At 49.8% G+C, this 17,890-nt stretch overlaps 7 protein-coding genes across 7 annotated transcripts; all 7 read right to left on the reverse strand.

The window, feature by feature from the left end:
* Positions 1-1,184: 1,184 nt before the first annotated feature.
* On the reverse strand, positions 1,185-1,749 carry LOC149975778 (histone H2A). The gene has a single exon (XM_090206576.1). It carries the CDS (start codon positions 1,627-1,629, stop codon positions 1,243-1,245), a length of 387 nt encoding a protein of 128 aa, XP_090062702.1. The 5' UTR covers positions 1,630-1,749; the 3' UTR covers positions 1,185-1,242.
* Positions 1,750-4,156: 2,407 nt separating this feature from the next.
* On the reverse strand, positions 4,157-4,580 carry LOC118940463 (histone H2B). The gene has a single exon (XM_036949946.2). The coding sequence runs from the start codon at positions 4,578-4,580 to the stop codon at positions 4,206-4,208; it is 375 nt and encodes a 124-aa protein (XP_036805841.1). The 3' UTR covers positions 4,157-4,205.
* LOC118956972 (histone H4) lies at positions 4,157-5,501 on the reverse strand. The gene has a single exon (XM_090206577.1). The coding sequence runs from the start codon at positions 5,499-5,501 to the stop codon at positions 5,190-5,192; it is 312 nt and encodes a 103-aa protein (XP_090062703.1). The 3' UTR covers positions 4,157-5,189.
* A 4,583-nt stretch (positions 5,502-10,084) lies between these two features.
* Positions 10,085-10,558, reverse strand: LOC118940465 (histone H3). The gene has a single exon (XM_036949948.2). It carries the CDS (start codon positions 10,523-10,525, stop codon positions 10,115-10,117), a length of 411 nt encoding a protein of 136 aa, XP_036805843.2. The 5' UTR covers positions 10,526-10,558; the 3' UTR covers positions 10,085-10,114.
* A 383-nt stretch (positions 10,559-10,941) lies between these two features.
* On the reverse strand, positions 10,942-11,418 carry LOC110515258 (histone H2A). Its single transcript, XM_090204962.1, has one exon. It carries the CDS (start codon positions 11,385-11,387, stop codon positions 11,001-11,003), a length of 387 nt encoding a protein of 128 aa, XP_090061088.1. The 5' UTR covers positions 11,388-11,418; the 3' UTR covers positions 10,942-11,000.
* A 460-nt stretch (positions 11,419-11,878) lies between these two features.
* LOC149975779 (histone H1) lies at positions 11,879-12,701 on the reverse strand. The gene has a single exon (XM_090204960.1). It carries the CDS (start codon positions 12,595-12,597, stop codon positions 11,974-11,976), a length of 624 nt encoding a protein of 207 aa, XP_090061086.1. The 5' UTR covers positions 12,598-12,701; the 3' UTR covers positions 11,879-11,973.
* A 2,179-nt stretch (positions 12,702-14,880) lies between these two features.
* LOC149975780 (histone H4) lies at positions 14,881-16,305 on the reverse strand. Its single transcript, XM_090204264.1, has one exon. The coding sequence runs from the start codon at positions 15,254-15,256 to the stop codon at positions 14,945-14,947; it is 312 nt and encodes a 103-aa protein (XP_090060390.1). The 5' UTR covers positions 15,257-16,305; the 3' UTR covers positions 14,881-14,944.
* Between the last annotated feature and the right edge of the window lie 1,585 nt (positions 16,306-17,890).

Raw genomic sequence — 17,890 nt, forward strand, 5'->3', positions numbered from 1 at the left:
TTCGATTCCTCAGCAAATCTTCTTGGAAAAATGAACTAAATCCCACATCAGAAGTCGACTTCAAATCACGCCAAAGACACACGACTCTACTCTACTTTTTTTCGACCACCTTTCACTTGCGCCGGACAGAGATATATCATTTTACTTTCAATAGCTTAGTCAGTCGCATGAATTATGGGGTGCACACAGCTAACGTTGTAATGATCGGATCAAAACATGGATTTTTGGGGCCATCGAGGAATGTCACATGGGCCAGAAATCATTGAATGGCCATTTTCACAAAGGAATAGACAGACTCTAGCATGTTACATTCCAAGAGCAATTGGAATCGAAAAAACACAACGTGCCCCACTTGGGGACCCGAGGACCGAGTTTGGGAAACGCTGGCCTGAAGATCAAATACCAATAGGGAGCCACTATGACGTGCTCACACGCTGACAGTACCAGCGTTTAACCACTAGATGGCCTCCGTGCTCCACGGTAAACTTTTCCCATCTCATCAGCGGCACTTTCAAAGTCAGTTGTTCTTAGCTACATAGTGACCATTTTTGACACTTTTTGCCCTATATCATTACTATCACTCATTACTGCTAGTGTATTTTTCCCCTCTTCTACTCTAGGCATACATCTAATCACATATAGAGAGCGTTATTGAAACGACTCAAGTCAGTTAAGAACCAACTCTTATTTACAATCACGGCCGGTGGTGATACAGCCTGGAATCGAACCACGGTCTGTAGTGACTCGAGAACAGGGAACATACACGGTGGGAAAGGGGCGTGTACAAATGGAACAATTGTGCCTTTTTGACTGAAATATGGAGGTGGCTCTTAAAAGAGCCTTTGGGGGATTTTGGAGATCAGGTCATCGTTTATGCGCGCTCTCCGCGAATACGACGGGCCAGCTGGATGTCCTTGGGCATGATGGTCACCCTCTTGGCGTGGATGGCGCACAGGTTGGTGTCCTCGAACAGGCCGACAGGCTTGGGTCTTTTGTTAGGGCCGCGAGCAACGTTACACTTGACGGGCAATAATGCTCTCATTCTAGCCTACTAGTTGTTATCCTTCATTTAGGCCTCATGTGGGCACTTGATACGGTGCCGTCTATATGTGTGTGTATCTAACACGCCAAATAATTGGCCAGGCATAGAAAGGACACTTTGCGCTTTTGTTGAGCCAGGTGGTTGGCTCTTAAAAGAGCCTTTGGGGGTTGAGTAGTCAAGTTGCAGCCGCACCAGCGATTTTACTTGGCTTTGACGGCCTTCTCAGTCTTCTTGGGGAGCAGCACTGCCTGGATGTTGGGCAGAACACCACCCTGAGCGATGGTCACGCCGCCAAGCAGTTTGTTCAGCTCCTCGTCGTTACGGACTGCCAGCTGCAGGTGACGGGGGATGATACGAGTCTTCTTGTTGTCACGGGCAGCGTTTCCGGCCAACTCCAGGATCTCAGCAGTCAGGTACTCGAGCACTGCGGCCAGGTACACTGGTGCGCCAGCGCCCACACGCTCGGCGTAGTTGCCTTTACGCAGCAGCCTGTGCACACGGCCCACGGGGAACTGGAGCCCGGCACGGGATGAACGTGTCTTTGCCTTCGCCCTGGCCTTGCCTCCGGTTTTGCCTCTTCCGCTCATATTGGTAGCTTCAGTATGTCACAGAAAGTCTGAATGAGCCGCTGGCCACCTCGAGAGTCTTACTTATACCTCGCCACAAAAGCCATCGATTGGCCACCGGACCGGTGTGGCCTTATCCAATTGGAGTGAGGGAGGGACAGACAGGCAGTCAGCCCTAAGCCCGCCCCCACCCACCCGCCCGCAGGCAGGCAGGCAGCAGAGTGACGAGGGCTAGGCTACTCTGTTTCCCTCCGACTTTTGTTACTTTTTCACGTTGGCGGGAGCGCCAAAGTGACAACTCAAATCACTGAAACATGTATCAATCAATTCGAGAGTGGCTCATAATACAAATGGCTGCTGTCCAACCCACTATAGTATGTATGCTTATTATTATCAGGATCAATGTGACATGCCAATTCTAACACCATTTAGCCACTCCAAAATGTGGTGCGTAAAAGTCATTCATTTCATTTCTTTTGCACCACGGGTAGGTAGGTGGAATGGAATGACATGCGCTTTTATGGAAAGAGGTGGGTGGCTCTTAAAAGAGCCTTTTGTGGTAACAACATGTGTCGAGTAGAAAGAACACTGTTTGTAATAGGTTTACTTCTTCTTGGGGGCTGCCTTCTTGGCCTTGGCCGCCTTGGGCTTGGCGGCTTTGGGCTTCGCTGCCTTGGTAGCCTTCTTGGGGCTCTTGGCCGCTTTCTTGGCCGCTGCGGCGGGCTTCTTCACCTTCTTTGGGCTCTTGGCGGCCTTTTTGGGTGTAGCGGGCTTCTTGGCCTTCTTGGGGGACTTCTTTGCGGCCACGGCCTTCTTGGCTGCTACCTTCTTGGGCTTCTTGGGCTTCTTGGCGGCGGCGGGCTTCTTGGCGGCCACCTTCTTAGCTTTGGGGGCTGCGGCTTTCTTGGCGGGCTTCTTTGCCTCGACGGCCTTCTTGTTGAGCTTGAAGGAGCCGGAAGCACCGGTGCCCTTAGTCTGGACCAGGGTGCCCTTGGTGACGAGGCTCTTGACGGCGATCTTGACACGGGAGTTGTTCTTCTCCACGTCGTAGCCGCCTGCCGCCAGAGACTTCTTGAGCGCGGCCAGGGACACGCCGCTCCTCTCCTTGGAGGCGGACACCGCCTTGACGATGAGCTCGCCTACGCTGGGTCCCGCTTTCTTGGGCTTGGCTGCTGCCTTCTTCTTGGGTGCCTTGGCCGGCGCGGCGGCGGCGGGTGCTGGTGCGACTTCTGCCATGTCTGTCGTTCGGTCCGGTAAACACACACACTTACAACACTACGGTAGTCTGTGAGGAGGAGTACTTTGCTGTAGACGCTGCTCTGCGCTATTGAAGCTCCACACCGTGCAGGGGGCTGGCCTTAAACGCGACATGAGAACCATGTAGACTCAAGCCACCCAGCTCGGCTTCTCCGGGCTGGCCAAATGCTCTTTCACTTGTGTTTTCTGGTCGCCAATATCGGGCCAAAAGTCACCGACGGAGCCGCGTTTTTGGCCCAAAAGCGAACGGCCCAGCGAGCAGACTTGTGTCCGTTCAGAATAAAGTCATGTGGGCTGCAGAAGCCCCGTGCATTTTGCTGCGACTCGCTCAAAACCTCACCGTTCGACTGTCGGGTGGAGCGGTGCGCACTGCTTTTCCTGTGCTATTTGTCTCCTAAATGGCCTAAAAGTGCATCCGATTGCGAGCACCATTGATTGTGGAGTGAGCCGAGATGTCTGGCAAGGGAATCAAATGGTTTGGCGTCCCCTGATGCGCTCCTTGGTGTTTTAAAGGAGAGCTCTTTTGGGGACCTTAAAACACATGCACTTGTGAGGCCTGGCTGAGACTAGTTTCACGTTGTATTCGTCATGTGTCCAGGAGGCAAACGAGAAATAATACACTGTCCAACGACATGCTTACTTGCACTTTGTGTGTGTGTGTGTGTGTGTGTGATGTTTTATTAGTATGAGTTTATTAGTTGGATTTGGAGCCTGTGTGTTTTCTTGTGCTAGGTAGTCTCTCTCTCTGTCTGTGTGTCTCTTTCAAAAGCGTGTCAGAGAGAGAGAGAGAGATAGGCTTGTGGCCTTCTCGCAGTCCTTCCTCGCTTGACTCCGCAGCGTGACTCACTCGTGCCGGTCTTTGTGTCTGTGGGTCTTGGTGTCTGGCTGTGCGGCCGGCGCTATGGAGGCTGGCGCCCCATGTGCTTGTCCGCCCTGATATAGGCCTAGAGAGAGAGAGATTTGGAGCCTCTTCTTCTCTCTCCTCCTCCCTCTTGTACAGGTGTGTGTAAGGGATGTGAAACGGCTAGTTTCAATCGGTGACGTCACTTGCTCTGAGACTGTTGTTGATGATGTGTGCAGAGGGTCCCTGGTTCGGCCTAAAGTTATACTGTTACACAGGCTCCAGTCATCGGAGCACGAGTGGAATCCCACTCACTGCGTTATACTGCCATGCACACATTCCTACCCTGTTCATGTCAGCATCATTTATTCCCTCTCCCCCCTTTTTGACATGTCCTCCACACACACACACACATATATATGGATTTGCTTTTTTCACTGACAGGGTGGGTGGCTCTTAAAAGAGCCTTTGGGTTACTACAGCACTCCAAATGGGCTGTTTACTTGGAGCTGGTGTACTTGGTCACGGCCTTGGTGCCCTCGGACACTGCGTGCTTGGCCAGCTCTCCGGGGAGCAGCAGGCGCACTGCGGTCTGGATCTCCCTGGAGGTGATGGTGGAACGCTTGTTGTAGTGGGCCAGGCGAGACGACTCTCCGGCGATACGCTCGAAGATGTCGTTCACGAACGAGTTCATGATTCCCATGGCCTTGGAGGAGATGCCGGTATCGGGGTGGACCTGCTTCAGGACTTTGTACACGTAAATGGCGTAGCTCTCCTTCCTCGACTTTCGGCGTTTCTTGCCGCCTTTCCCTGCGGTCTTGGTGACGGCTTTCTTGGAGCCCTTCTTGGGCGCGGACTTTGCTGGCTCGGGCATGATGCTGATGTCTCGCTGCTTCTCACAAACGAATGAGGGGGTGGAGAGCCCTTTCCCTCTTATGAAGACGAAGCTAAGCTAATTCGCCGGCCGTGGACACACCCCTGCTTTCTCATAGGCGCCCCTGCCATTTGCCCAGTGGAGCTGAGCGCGCATAAGAGCCTTCCACTCAGAGGCTTGCTTCCCTAACAAAGACCATAGCCTATGCTCTGTCACTGGTGGGGAATGGTGTGTTTCCAAAAAAGTCCTACAATGGCCAAAAATAAGGCTCCCCTTTTTGGTACTTGGTGGGGATTTCCCAGCCGTGGTGCCTTTATTTCGGGTGTCTCGTAATACGACTGTACGCAAAGCCTGCACTGAACATAGCCTCCCTCCTGTCATGAACACTCCCTCCCTGTCCACTCAAGAGTGGCTCATGGTTTAATACGACTGTAGGCAAAGCCTGCACTGAACATAGCCTCCTGTCACGAATACTCCCTCCCTGTCCACTCAAGAGTGGCTCATGGTTTCCTACGATAATGGATTTGACCCTTTTGAAGCGGATGTGGGTGGCTCTTAAAAGAGCCTTTGGGTTCAAGTCGGGATGTTGACGTTCCGAGAAGAGTGCGTTTAACCGCCGAAACCGTACAGGGTGCGTCCCTGGCGTTTCAGAGCGTAGACCACGTCCATGGCCGTAACGGTCTTCCTCTTGGCGTGCTCGGTGTAGGTGACGGCGTCACGGATCACGTTCTCAAGGAACACCTTCAGGACACCGCGGGTCTCCTCGTAGATCAGCCCGGAGATACGCTTCACGCCGCCACGGCGAGCCAGACGGCGAATGGCGGGCTTGGTGATTCCCTGGATGTTATCGCGGAGAACCTTACGGTGACGCTTAGCGCCTCCTTTTCCGAGTCCCTTGCCGCCTTTACCTCTTCCAGACATCGTGTGTTCGCTAGCTGAGTTCAAGTGAATTAATGACGTAATTTTCGGTGCTCGGGTGCTCTTATTATCTGCGTTTGGTGGACCTGATTGAAGCCAGTGGCACAGAAAGCGCGCGCTTTTGCCTGGCCTCTGCTGCAAAAGGGAGGGCAGGGCGTTCGTTCTAGGGAACTATGGAGGAAGAAGAAATCAAAGCTACTTACTTACATGCGCGGGAAACACACTCAAATACTGAGCTATGTTGAACACAAGGCCCAACTGTGATGTCCCACTCTTCACATTGATTGGTGTTGTTCTACTTGTTGTTGTTGTTGCACCTGATTCAACTCTTTCAATCAGCTGTGCCTCTCCAGGGCTACCACAAAAAATGGCTACTCTACCCCTGCCTGGAGTTGGGAAACACTGAACTAGTAGGATTCAACCCACTGCAGTTGCCAGTCACACCTAATAGAGATAGGCGTTAAAACCTCAAATAGTGTCACAAGTACAAAGGAGAAACGAAGTGCAACATACGGGAAACAAATACACAAGGAATGCCACAAACCCTATAAGGGGTCCGTAATGTCACCTCAGCAGTCATGTAGCTCTTGAAGGCCATGTAATAACGTCATTCTTCTTTTTCTTCCCTAGACAGGATCCAGGTGGCCATGGGAAGGGTGGTGATACCTCTGCAAGCTGAAACGCAGTAAAACATTCCTCAGACACCCACCCAACACACACACAATAAAGGGATCATTTTCCTATGCGTACAGAGGTGATAGGGATGTGCAAATATTGTATGGTACTTTTTTCAAAAAACAATAACATAGCCTTATATTACGGAAATAGTGGTATGAGGTGGATCCTTTATAGGCCAGAGAGCCTCAGATGTTGCATTGAATGATCTCAACAGGTCATTTCAAAGGGGACAAATGAGGCCCAAGGGCACATAATGGCGATTGACCAATCGGTGCAGTTGATTCACATCTCAGATGTGACTAGGTATCATCTTACAACTTATTGTTGCCATAATTGTCTCTTACGTGCACTTAGTGGCTGCCGGCCCTCGGTTTAGTACATCGAGCAACAGAGGTTGCCTTTTAGGAGAATGACTGACAAGCGTTCAACTAGCTGGGATGCAGCTAGTGTCATCAAAGCACTTTGTCATAGCAAGTTAGAAGAAATAGGTTAAGGTTACGAAAAGGCTTAGGCTTACCCCAAATGTCACGTCCGTTCGTAGCTGTACTCCGTGTAGGCACAACAAGTCATCACACAGAGAGCACACTTGAAGCACAACTGCACTGCCTGGAAGGCCGCAACGGACTGAATTGGAATCCCTCAAACAGCACGCTAACTACATTCCGCTTTATGATGTCACAGTCAGCCCCTCGGAACACTGGTCCTCAACAATCTCAAACACCTTGGATACCCAAGCCAAACATTCTCGAATCACTCACATTCACAAATCAACCAGGGCGAAGAAGGCTGCCAGGAATTGAATGCTGAAAAGCTAACCTCCTTCACAGAGCAACATCATAGGACTGGGAGTTTGTGTTCAACAGCTTGCGTTCCCCTATTATCAAGGGCTTAGTTCCTCTATAGGCTACAGTGCAGATACTTCACATGCAGAGTACAACAACAAATAACAGAGGGCCTGTTACCACACCCTATAGGCTAGGAGTTGAACTTGGACCACAATGACATTGGTAGTAATTATCCTGCAGCATAAATGACAGCTCCCTAACGGGGACATAAAGTGGAAATGGAAGTGCGACACATAGAGGAAAAGTCCTAATCCTAATCAAATAGACACATTTTTTAAATTTTTATTTTTATTTATTTCACCAGGTAGGCAAGTTGAGAACAAGTTCTCATTTACAATTGCGACCTGGCCAAGATTAAGCAAAGCAGTTCGACACATACAACGACACAGACTTACACATGGAGTAAAACAAACATACAGTCAATAATACAGTATAAACAAGTCTATATACGATGTGAGCAAATGAGGTGAGATAAGGGAGGTAAAGGCAAAAAAAGCCCATGGTGGCAAAGTAAATACAATATAGCAAGTAAAACACTGGAATGGTACATTTGCAATGGAAGACATGTGCAAAGTAGAAATAAAAATAATGGGGTGCAAAGGAGCAAAATAAATAAATTCATTAAATACAGTAGGGAAAGAGGTAGTTGTTTGGCCTAAATTATAGGTGGGCTATGTACAGGTGCAGTAATCTGTGAGCTGCTCTGACAGTTGGTGCTTAAAGCTAGTGAGGGAGATAAGTGTTTCCAGTTTCAGAGATTTTTGTAGTTCGTTCCAGTCATTGGCAGCAGAGAACTGGAAGGAGAGGCGGCCAAAGAAAGAATTGGTTTTGGGGGTGACTAGAGAGATATACATACACCTGTTTAGCAGATGTCGGGAAATGCTTGTGTTACTAGCTCCAACAGCACAGTAAGATCTAACCATGTTCCAACATTCCACACAATACACCCAAATGCAATTGGAATACATCAATATATGGACGAGCAATGTCAGACCGTCCGTAGACTAACATACCTTACAATACAATACTTTATATATCCACATGACATGAGCTATGCAAACCACCTCCACGTTAGGAATGTGCCCAGTGATATCTAACAAAAACACACACCTCCGTGGAACCCACATGGCAAGACAGGAAGGAAGACATGCAGGAGTGCTCATGAAGAAGACCGGAATCATCTCCAATCAAGTGAACAATGTCAAAGGAATAGGGCAAGTCATATAGATAGGGAGGCATTTCACCGCCACCCGCTGGACCACAAGTCATTTTGCCAACACTGGCTCATCATTCAAAGCCACATAGGGAGGGATCTTAACACCACCTGCTGGATCAGAAGTGCCACTCACAATGGCCACACAGACCATTTCTCCCTCAACCTGATGCAATTGTCACAACAAGTATGTGCTCAAAATCAAACATTAACTACAACAGATCATCAAATAGGCAAACACATGCTCATGTAGAGTACCTCAAATTATACAGTTACTTTGTCACCAAAGCTAATCTGTCATTCATCTACAAATACATGCTCTTCTAAAGCCACAATGCAATGTTCACATGGTACATTTCATTTCTTACAATCTATGTCACTATTACTTCATTTGACTGCTCTTAAATCATATTCACTTAACCCTTTTCTTCACCTGCTGATTTTCTGCTGCTTTTGTCTCTTGCAGATTTGGACGTCATGTGAATCTATGTTTCTCAAGTATCAAAAGAGAGTAAGTTACATTGACCTACTTTATGAAAAACGGAATGGTACTTTTCTCTCTAGCCTAGTGCACTCTTTATCTGTAAGCTCCCCTACTGGTGTAGGTAGCTAAAAAAAAAAAAGGTACAGATGCCAGTACCCCATGTAGCCTATAGAACTTGATCTCGACGACCACATTTTACACCAATGCACCCCGACAATCGGTTGGTGGTCGGGAATCAAGTGGATGATTCTGGGACCAATTACAGGATGAGGGGTGTACTGAACTGTGCCTATAGCATGTCAAAAATCCCTCCAACGGGAAATAGGCCTTGGCAAATGGCCAGGGGCGCTGTCTTTTTCAGCACCACGGAGCTCCGCTATTACCTGTCTCATGAGTGAAGATGCAACAGCAGACAATTCCTGCTCTTTTGTCCTGAGATGACACACTTTAGCCGTGTCATTGCTGCATTTAACTGGCAGCCTGTATTTAGGGCCTTTACTTTGTCGTATCATTTGGTCAAGGGGTTTCGATTCCTCAGCAAATCTTCTTGGAAAAATGAACTAAATCCCACATCAGAAGTCGACTTCAAATCACGCCAAAGACACACGACTCTACTCTACTTTTTTTCGACCACCTTTCACTTGCGCCGGACAGAGATATATCATTTTACTTTCAATAGCTTAGTCAGTCGCATGAATTATGGGGTGCACACAGCTAACGTTGTAATGATCGGATCAAAACATGGATTTTTGGGGCCATCGAGGAATGTCACATGGGCCAGAAATCATTGAATGGCCATTTTCACAAAGGAATAGACAGACTCTAGCATGTTACATTCCAAGAGCAATTGGAATCGAAAAAACACAACGTGCCCCACTTGGGGACCCGAGGACCGAGTTTGGGAAACGCTGGCCTGAAGATCAAATACCAATAGGGAGCCACTATGACGTGCTCACACGCTGACAGTACCAGCGTTTAACCACTAGATGGCCTCCGTGCTCCACGGTAAACTTTTCCCATCTCATCAGCGGCACTTTCAAAGTCAGTTGTTCTTAGCTACATAGTGACCATTTTTGACACTTTTTGCCCTATATCATTACTATCACTCATTACTGCTAGTGTATTTTTCCCCTCTTCTACTCTAGGCATACATCTAATCACATATAGAGAGCGTTATTGAAACGACTCAAGTCAGTTAAGAACCAACTCTTATTTACAATCACGGCCGGTGGTGATACAGCCTGGAATCGAACCACGGTCTGTAGTGACTCGAGAACAGGGAACATACACGGTGGGAAAGGGGCGTGTACAAATGGAACAATTGTGCCTTTTTGACTGAAATATGGAGGTGGCTCTTAAAAGAGCCTTTGGGGGATTTTGGAGATCAGGTCATCGTTTATGCGCGCTCTCCGCGAATACGACGGGCCAGCTGGATGTCCTTGGGCATGATGGTCACCCTCTTGGCGTGGATGGCGCACAGGTTGGTGTCCTCGAACAGGCCGACCAGGTAAGCCTCGCTTGCCTCCTGCAGGGCCATCACTGCGGAACTCTGGAAGCGCAGGTCGGTCTTAAAGTCCTGGGCAATTTCTCGCACCAGGCGCTGGAAAGGCAGTTTGCGGATCAGCAGCTCAGTGGACTTCTGGTAACGACGGATCTCTCTAAGAGCCACGGTGCCGGGCCTGTAACGGTGAGGCTTCTTCACGCCGCCGGTGGCCGGGGCGCTCTTGCGCGCAGCCTTGGTGGCGAGCTGCTTCCTGGGTGCTTTGCCACCGGTGGATTTGCGAGCGGTTTGCTTGGTTCTGGCCATGGCGCTAGCTAGCTTCCTTCTTTCACAGTCGGAGTATAGCCTCAAAATGCCTATGTGAAGTTTATAAAGCCGGCAGCGGCGTCTGCTCATTGGTCACCATCTCCGCACCGCCCTGATTGGCCCGTTGCGGAGGCCTCCTCCGCCGCCCATTGGACGGGAGGCTCGGCCTCTCCGTGCCGCCCCAAAATGCAACCCCCACCCTCGCCGAGGCGCGCTTGGGTCTTTTGTTAGGGCCGCGAGCAACGTTACACTTGACGCGCAATAATGCTCCTCATTCTAGCCTACTAGTTGTTATCCTTCATTTAGGCCTCATGTGGGCACTTGATACGGTGCCGTCTGTATGTGTGTGTATCTAACACGCCAAATAATTGGCCAGGCATAGAAAGGACACTTTGCGCTTTTGTTGAGCTAGGTGGTTGGCTCTTAAAAGAGCCTTTGGGGGTTGAGTAGTCAAGTTGCAGCCGCACCAGCGATTTTACTTGGCTTTGACGGCCTTCTCAGTCTTCTTGGGGAGCAGCACTGCCTGGATGTTGGGCAGAACACCACCCTGCGCGATGGTCACGCCGCCAAGCAGTTTGTTCAGCTCCTCGTCGTTACGGACTGCCAGCTGCAGGTGACGGGGGATGATACGAGTCTTCTTGTTGTCACGGGCAGCGTTTCCGGCCAACTCCAGGATCTCAGCAGTCAGGTACTCGAGCACTGCGGCCAGGTACACTGGTGCGCCAGCGCCCACACGCTCGGCGTAGTTGCCTTTACGCAGCAGCCTGTGCACACGGCCCACGGGGAACTGGAGCCCGGCACGGGATGAACGTGTCTTTGCCTTCGCCCTGGCCTTGCCTCCGGTTTTGCCTCTTCCGCTCATATTGGTAGCTTCAGTATGTTACAGAACGTCTGAATGAGCCGCTGGCCACCTCGAGAGTCTTACTTATACCTCGCCACAAAAGCCATCGATTGGCCACCGGACCGGTGTGGCCTTATCCAATTGGAGTGAGGGAGGGACAGACAGACAGGCAGTCAGCCCTAAGCCCGCCCCCACCCACCCGCCCGCAGGCAGGCAGGCAGCAGAGTGACGAGGGCTAGGCTACTCTGTTTCCCTCCGACTTTTGTTACTTTTTCACGTTGGCGGGAGCGCCAAAGTGACAACTCAAATCACTGAAACATGTATCAATCAATTCGAGAGTGGCTCATAATACAAATGGCTGCTGTCCAACCCACTATAGTATGTATGCTTATTATTATCAGGATCAATGTGACATGCCAATTCTAACACCATTTAGCCACTCCAAAATGTGGTGCGTAAAAGTCATTCATTTCATTTCTTTTGCACCACGGGTAGGTAGGTGGAATGGAATGACATGCGCTTTTATGGAAAGAGGTGGGTGGCTCTTAAAAGAGCCTTTTGTGGTAACAACATGTGTCGAGTAGAAAGAACACTGTTTGTAATAGGTTTACTTCTTCTTGGGGGCTGCCTTCTTGGCCTTGGCCGCCTTGGGCTTGGCGGCTTTGGGCTTCGCTGCCTTGGTAGCCTTCTTGGGGCTCTTGGCCGCTTTCTTGGCCGCTGCGGCGGGCTTCTTCACCTTCTTTGGGCTCTTGGCGGCCTTTTTGGGTGTAGCGGGCTTCTTGGCCTTCTTGGGGGACTTCTTTGCGGCCACGGCCTTCTTGGCTGCTACCTTCTTGGGCTTCTTGGCGGCGGCGGGCTTCTTGGCGGCCACCTTCTTAGCTTTGGGGGCTGCGGCTTTCTTGGCGGGCTTCTTTGCCTCGACGGCCTTCTTGTTGAGCTTGAAGGAGCCGGAAGCACCGGTGCCCTTAGTCTGGACCAGGGTGCCCTTGGTGACGAGGCTCTTGACGGCGATCTTGACACGGGAGTTGTTCTTCTCCACGTCGTAGCCGCCTGCCGCCAGAGACTTCTTGAGCGCGGCCAGGGACACGCCGCTCCTCTCCTTGGAGGCGGACACCGCCTTGACGATGAGCTCGCCTACGCTGGGTCCCGCTTTCTTGGGCTTGGCTGCTGCCTTCTTCTTGGGTGCCTTGGCCGGCGCGGCGGCGGCGGGTGCTGGTGCGACTTCTGCCATGTCTGTCGTTCGGTCCGGTAAACACACACACTTACAACACTACGGTAGTCTGTGAGGAGGAGTACTTTGCTGTAGACGCTGCTCTGCGCTATTGAAGCTCCACACCGTGCAGGGGGCTGGCCTTAAACGCGACATGAGAACCATGTAGACTCAAGCCACCCAGCTCGGCTTCTCCGGGCTGGCCAAATGCTCTTTCACTTGTGTTTTCTGGTCGCCAATATCGGGCCAAAAGTCACCGACGGAGCCGCGTTTTTGGCCCAAAAGCGAACGGCCCAGCGAGCAGACTTGTGTCCGTTCAGAATAAAGTCATGTGGGCTGCAGAAGCCCCGTGCATTTTGCTGCGACTCGCTCAAAACCTCACCGTTCGACTGTCGGGTGGAGCGGTGCGCACTGCTTTTCCTGTGCTATTTGTCTCCTAAATGGCCTAAAAGTGCATCCGATTGCGAGCACCATTGATTGTGGAGTGAGCCGAGATGTCTGGCAAGGGAATCAAATGGTTTGGCGTCCCCTGATGTGCTCCTTGGTGTTTTAAAGGAGAGCTCTTTTGGGGACCTTAAAACACATGCACTTGTGAGGCCTGGCTGAGACTAGTTTCACGTTGTATTCGTCATGTGTCCAGGAGGCAAACGAGAAATAATACACTGTCCAACGACATGCTTACTTGCACTTTGTGTGTGTGTGTGTGTGTGTGTGTGATGTTTTATTAGTATGAGTTTATTAGTTGGATTTGGAGCCTGTGTGTTTTCTTGTGCTAGGTAGTCTCTCTCTCTGTCTGTGTGTCTCTTTCAAAAGCGTGTCAGAGAGAGAGAGAGAGATAGGCTTGTGGCCTTCTCGCGGTCCTTCCTCGCTTGACTCCGCAGCGTGACTCACTCGTGCCGGTCTTTGTGTCTGTGGGTCTTGGTGTCTGGCTGTGCGGCCGGCGCTATGGAGGCTGGCGCCCCATGTGCTTGTCCGCCCTGATATAGGCCTAGAGAGAGAGAGATTTGGAGCCTCTTCTTCTCTCTCCTCCTCCCTCTTGTACAGGTGTGTGTAAGGGATGTGAAACGGCTAGTTTCAATCGGTGACGTCACTTGCTCTGAGACTGTTGTTGATGATGTGTGCAGAGGGTCCCTGGTTCGGCCTAAAGTTATACTGTTACACAGGCTCCAGTCATCGGAGCACGAGTGGAATCCCACTCACTGCGTTATACTGCCATGCACACATTCCTACCCTGTTCATGTCAGCATCATTTATTCCCTCTCCCCCCTTTTTGACATGTCCTCCACACACACACACACATATATATGGATTTGCTTTTTTCACTGACAGGGTGGGTGGCTCTTAAAAGAGCCTTTGGGTTACTACAGCACTCCAAATGGGCTGTTTACTTGGAGCTGGTGTACTTGGTCACGGCCTTGGTGCCCTCGGACACTGCGTGCTTGGCCAGCTCTCCGGGGAGCAGCAGGCGCACTGCGGTCTGGATCTCCCTGGAGGTGATGGTGGAACGCTTGTTGTAGTGGGCCAGGCGAGACGACTCTCCGGCGATACGCTCGAAGATGTCGTTCACGAACGAGTTCATGATTCCCATGGCCTTGGAGGAGATGCCGGTATCGGGGTGGACCTGCTTCAGGACTTTGTACACGTAAATGGCGTAGCTCTCCTTCCTCGACTTTCGGCGTTTCTTGCCGCCTTTCCCTGCGGTCTTGGTGACGGCTTTCTTGGAGCCCTTCTTGGGCGCGGACTTTGCTGGCTCGGGCATGATGCTGATGTCTCGCTGCTTCTCACAAACGAATGAGGGGGTGGAGAGCCCTTTCCCTCTTATGAAGACGAAGCTAAGCTAATTCGCCGGCCGTGGACACACCCCTGCTTTCTCATAGGCGCCCCTGCCATTTGCCCAGTGGAGCTGAGCGCGCATAAGAGCCTTCCACTCAGAGGCTTGCTTCCCTAACAAAGACCATAGCCTATGCTCTGTCACTGGTGGGGAATGGTGTGTTTCCAAAAAAGTCCTACAATGGCCAAAAATAAGGCTCCCCTTTTTGGTACTTGGTGGGGATTTCCCAGCCGTGGTGCCTTTATTTCGGGTGTCTCGTAATACGACTGTACGCAAAGCCTGCACTGAACATAGCCTCCCTCCTGTCATGAACACTCCCTCCCTGTCCACTCAAGAGTGGCTCATGGTTTAATACGACTGTAGGCAAAGCCTGCACTGAACATAGCCTCCTGTCACGAATACTCCCTCCCTGTCCACTCAAGAGTGGCTCATGGTTTCTTACGATAATGGATTTGACCCTTTTGAAGCGGATGTGGGTGGCTCTTAAAAGAGCCTTTGGGTTCAAGTCGGGATGTTGACGTTCCGAGAAGAGTGCGTTTAACCGCCGAAACCGTACAGGGTGCGTCCCTGGCGTTTCAGAGCGTAGACCACGTCCATGGCCGTAACGGTCTTCCTCTTGGCGTGCTCGGTGTAGGTGACGGCGTCACGGATCACGTTCTCAAGGAACACCTTCAGGACACCGCGGGTCTCCTCGTAGATCAGCCCGGAGATACGCTTCACGCCGCCACGGCGAGCCAGACGGCGAATGGCGGGCTTGGTGATTCCCTGGATGTTATCGCGGAGAACCTTACGGTGACGCTTAGCGCCTCCTTTTCCGAGTCCCTTGCCGCCTTTACCTCTTCCAGACATCGTGTGTTCGCTAGCTGAGTTCAAGTGAATTAATGACGTAATTTTCGGTGCTCGGGTGCTCTTATTATCTGCGTTTGGTGGACCTGATTGAAGCCAGTGGCACAGAAAGCGCGCGCTTTTGCCTGGCCTCTGCTGCAAAGGGGAGGGCAGGGCGTTCGTTCTAGGGAACTATGGAGGAAGAAGAAATCAAAGCTACTTACTTACATGCGCGGGAAACACACTCAAATACTGAGCTATGTTGAACACAAGGCCCAACTGTGATGTCCCACTCTTCACATTGATTGGTGTTGTTCTACTTGTTGTTGTTGTTGCACCTGATTCAACTCTTTCAATCAGCTGTGCCTCTCCAGGGCTACCACAAAAAATGGCTACTCTACCCCTGCCTGGAGTTGGGAAACACTGAACTAGTAGGATTCAACCCACTGCAGTTGCCAGTCACACCTAATAGAGATAGGCGTTAAAACCTCAAATAGTGTCACAAGTACAAAGGAGAAACGAAGTGCAACATACGGGAAACAAATACACAAGGAATGCCACAAACCCTATAAGGGGTCCGTAATGTCACCTCAGCAGTCATGTAGCTCTTGAAGGCCATGTAATAACGTCATTCTTCTTTTTCTTCCCTAGACAGGATCCAGGTGGCCATGGGAAGGGTGGTGATACCTCTGCAAGCTGAAACGCAGTAAAACATTCCTCAGACACCCACCCAACACACACACAATAAAGGGATCATTTTCCTATGCGTACAGAGGTGATAGGGATGTGCAAATATTGTATGGTACTTTTTTCAAAAAACAATAACATAGCCTTATATTACGGAAATAGTGGTATGAGGTGGATCCTTTATAGGCCAGAGAGCCTCAGATGTTGCATTGAATGATCTCAACAGGTCATTTCAAAGGGGACAAATGAGGCCCAAGGGCACATACTGGCGATTGACCAATCGGTGCAGTTGATTCACATCTCAGATGTGACTAGGTATCATCTTACAACTTATTGTTGCCATAATTGTCTCTTACGTGCACTTAGTGGCTGCCGGCCCTCGGTTTAGTACATCGAGCAACAGAGGTTGCCTTTTAGGAGAATGACTGACAAGCGTTCAACTAGCTGGGATGCAGCTAGTGTCATCAAAGCACTTTGTCATAGCAAGTTAGAAGAAATAGGTTAAGGTTACGAAAAGGCTTAGGCTTACCCCAAATGTCACGTCCGTTCGTAGCTGTACTCCGTGTAGGCACAACAAGTCATCACACAGAGAGCACACTTGAAGCACAACTGCACTGCCTGGAAGGCCGCAACGGACTGAATTGGAATCCCTCAAACAGCACGCTAACTACATTCCGCTTTATGATGTCACAGTCAGCCCCTCGGAACACTGGTCCTCAACAATCTCAAACACCTTGGATACCCAAGCCAAACATTCTCGAATCACTCACATTCACAAATCAACCAGGGCGAAGAAGGCTGCCAGGAATTGAATGCTGAAAAGCTAACCTCCTTCACAGAGCAACATCATAGGACTGGGAGTTTGTGTTCAACAGCTTGCGTTCCCCTATTATCAAGGGCTTAGTTCCTCTATAGGCTACAGTGCAGATACTTCACATGCAGAGTACAACAACAAATAACAGAGGGCCTGTTACCACACCCTATAGGCTAGGAGTTGAACTTGGACCACAATGACATTGGTAGTAATTATCCTGCAGCATAAATGACAGCTCCCTAACGGGGACATAAAGTGGAAATGGAAGTGCGACACATAGAGGAAAAGTCCTAATCCTAATCAAATAGACACATTTTTTAAATTTTTATTTTTATTTATTTCACCAGGTAGGCAAGTTGAGAACAAGTTCTCATTTACAATTGCGACCTGGCCAAGATTAAGCAAAGCAGTTCGACACATACAACGACACAGACTTACACATGGAGTAAAACAAACATACAGTCAATAATACAGTATAAACAAGTCTATATACGATGTGAGCAAATGAGGTGAGATAAGGGAGGTAAAGGCAAAAAAAGCCCATGGTGGCAAAGTAAATACAATATAGCAAGTAAAACACTGGAATGGTACATTTGCAATGGAAGACATGTGCAAAGTAGAAATAAAAATAATGGGGTGCAAAGGAGCAAAATAAATAAATTCATTAAATACAGTAGGGAAAGAGGTAGTTGTTTGGCCTAAATTATAGGTGGGCTATGTACAGGTGCAGTAATCTGTGAGCTGCTCTGACAGTTGGTGCTTAAAGCTAGTGAGGGAGATAAGTGTTTCCAGTTTCAGAGATTTTTGTAGTTCGTTCCAGTCATTGGCAGCAGAGAACTGGAAGGAGAGGCGGCCAAAGAAAGAATTGGTTTTGGGGGTGACTAGAGAGATATACATACACCTGTTTAGCAGATGTCGGGAAATGCTTGTGTTACTAGCTCCAACAGCACAGTAAGATCTAACCATGTTCCAACATTCCACACAATACACCCAAATGCAATTGGAATACATCAATATATGGACGAGCAATGTCAGACCGTCCGTAGACTAACATACCTTACAATACAATACTTTATATATCCACATGACATGAGCTATGCAAACCACCTCCACGTTAGGAATGTGCCCAGTGATATCTAACAAAAACACACACCTCC

The sequence above is a fragment of the Oncorhynchus mykiss genome, chromosome 17, assembly GCF_057628025.1.
Source record: "Oncorhynchus mykiss isolate SJ-2025 chromosome 17, ASM5762802v1, whole genome shotgun sequence".
In the NCBI taxonomy this organism is placed as follows: domain Eukaryota; kingdom Metazoa; phylum Chordata; class Actinopteri; order Salmoniformes; family Salmonidae; genus Oncorhynchus; species Oncorhynchus mykiss.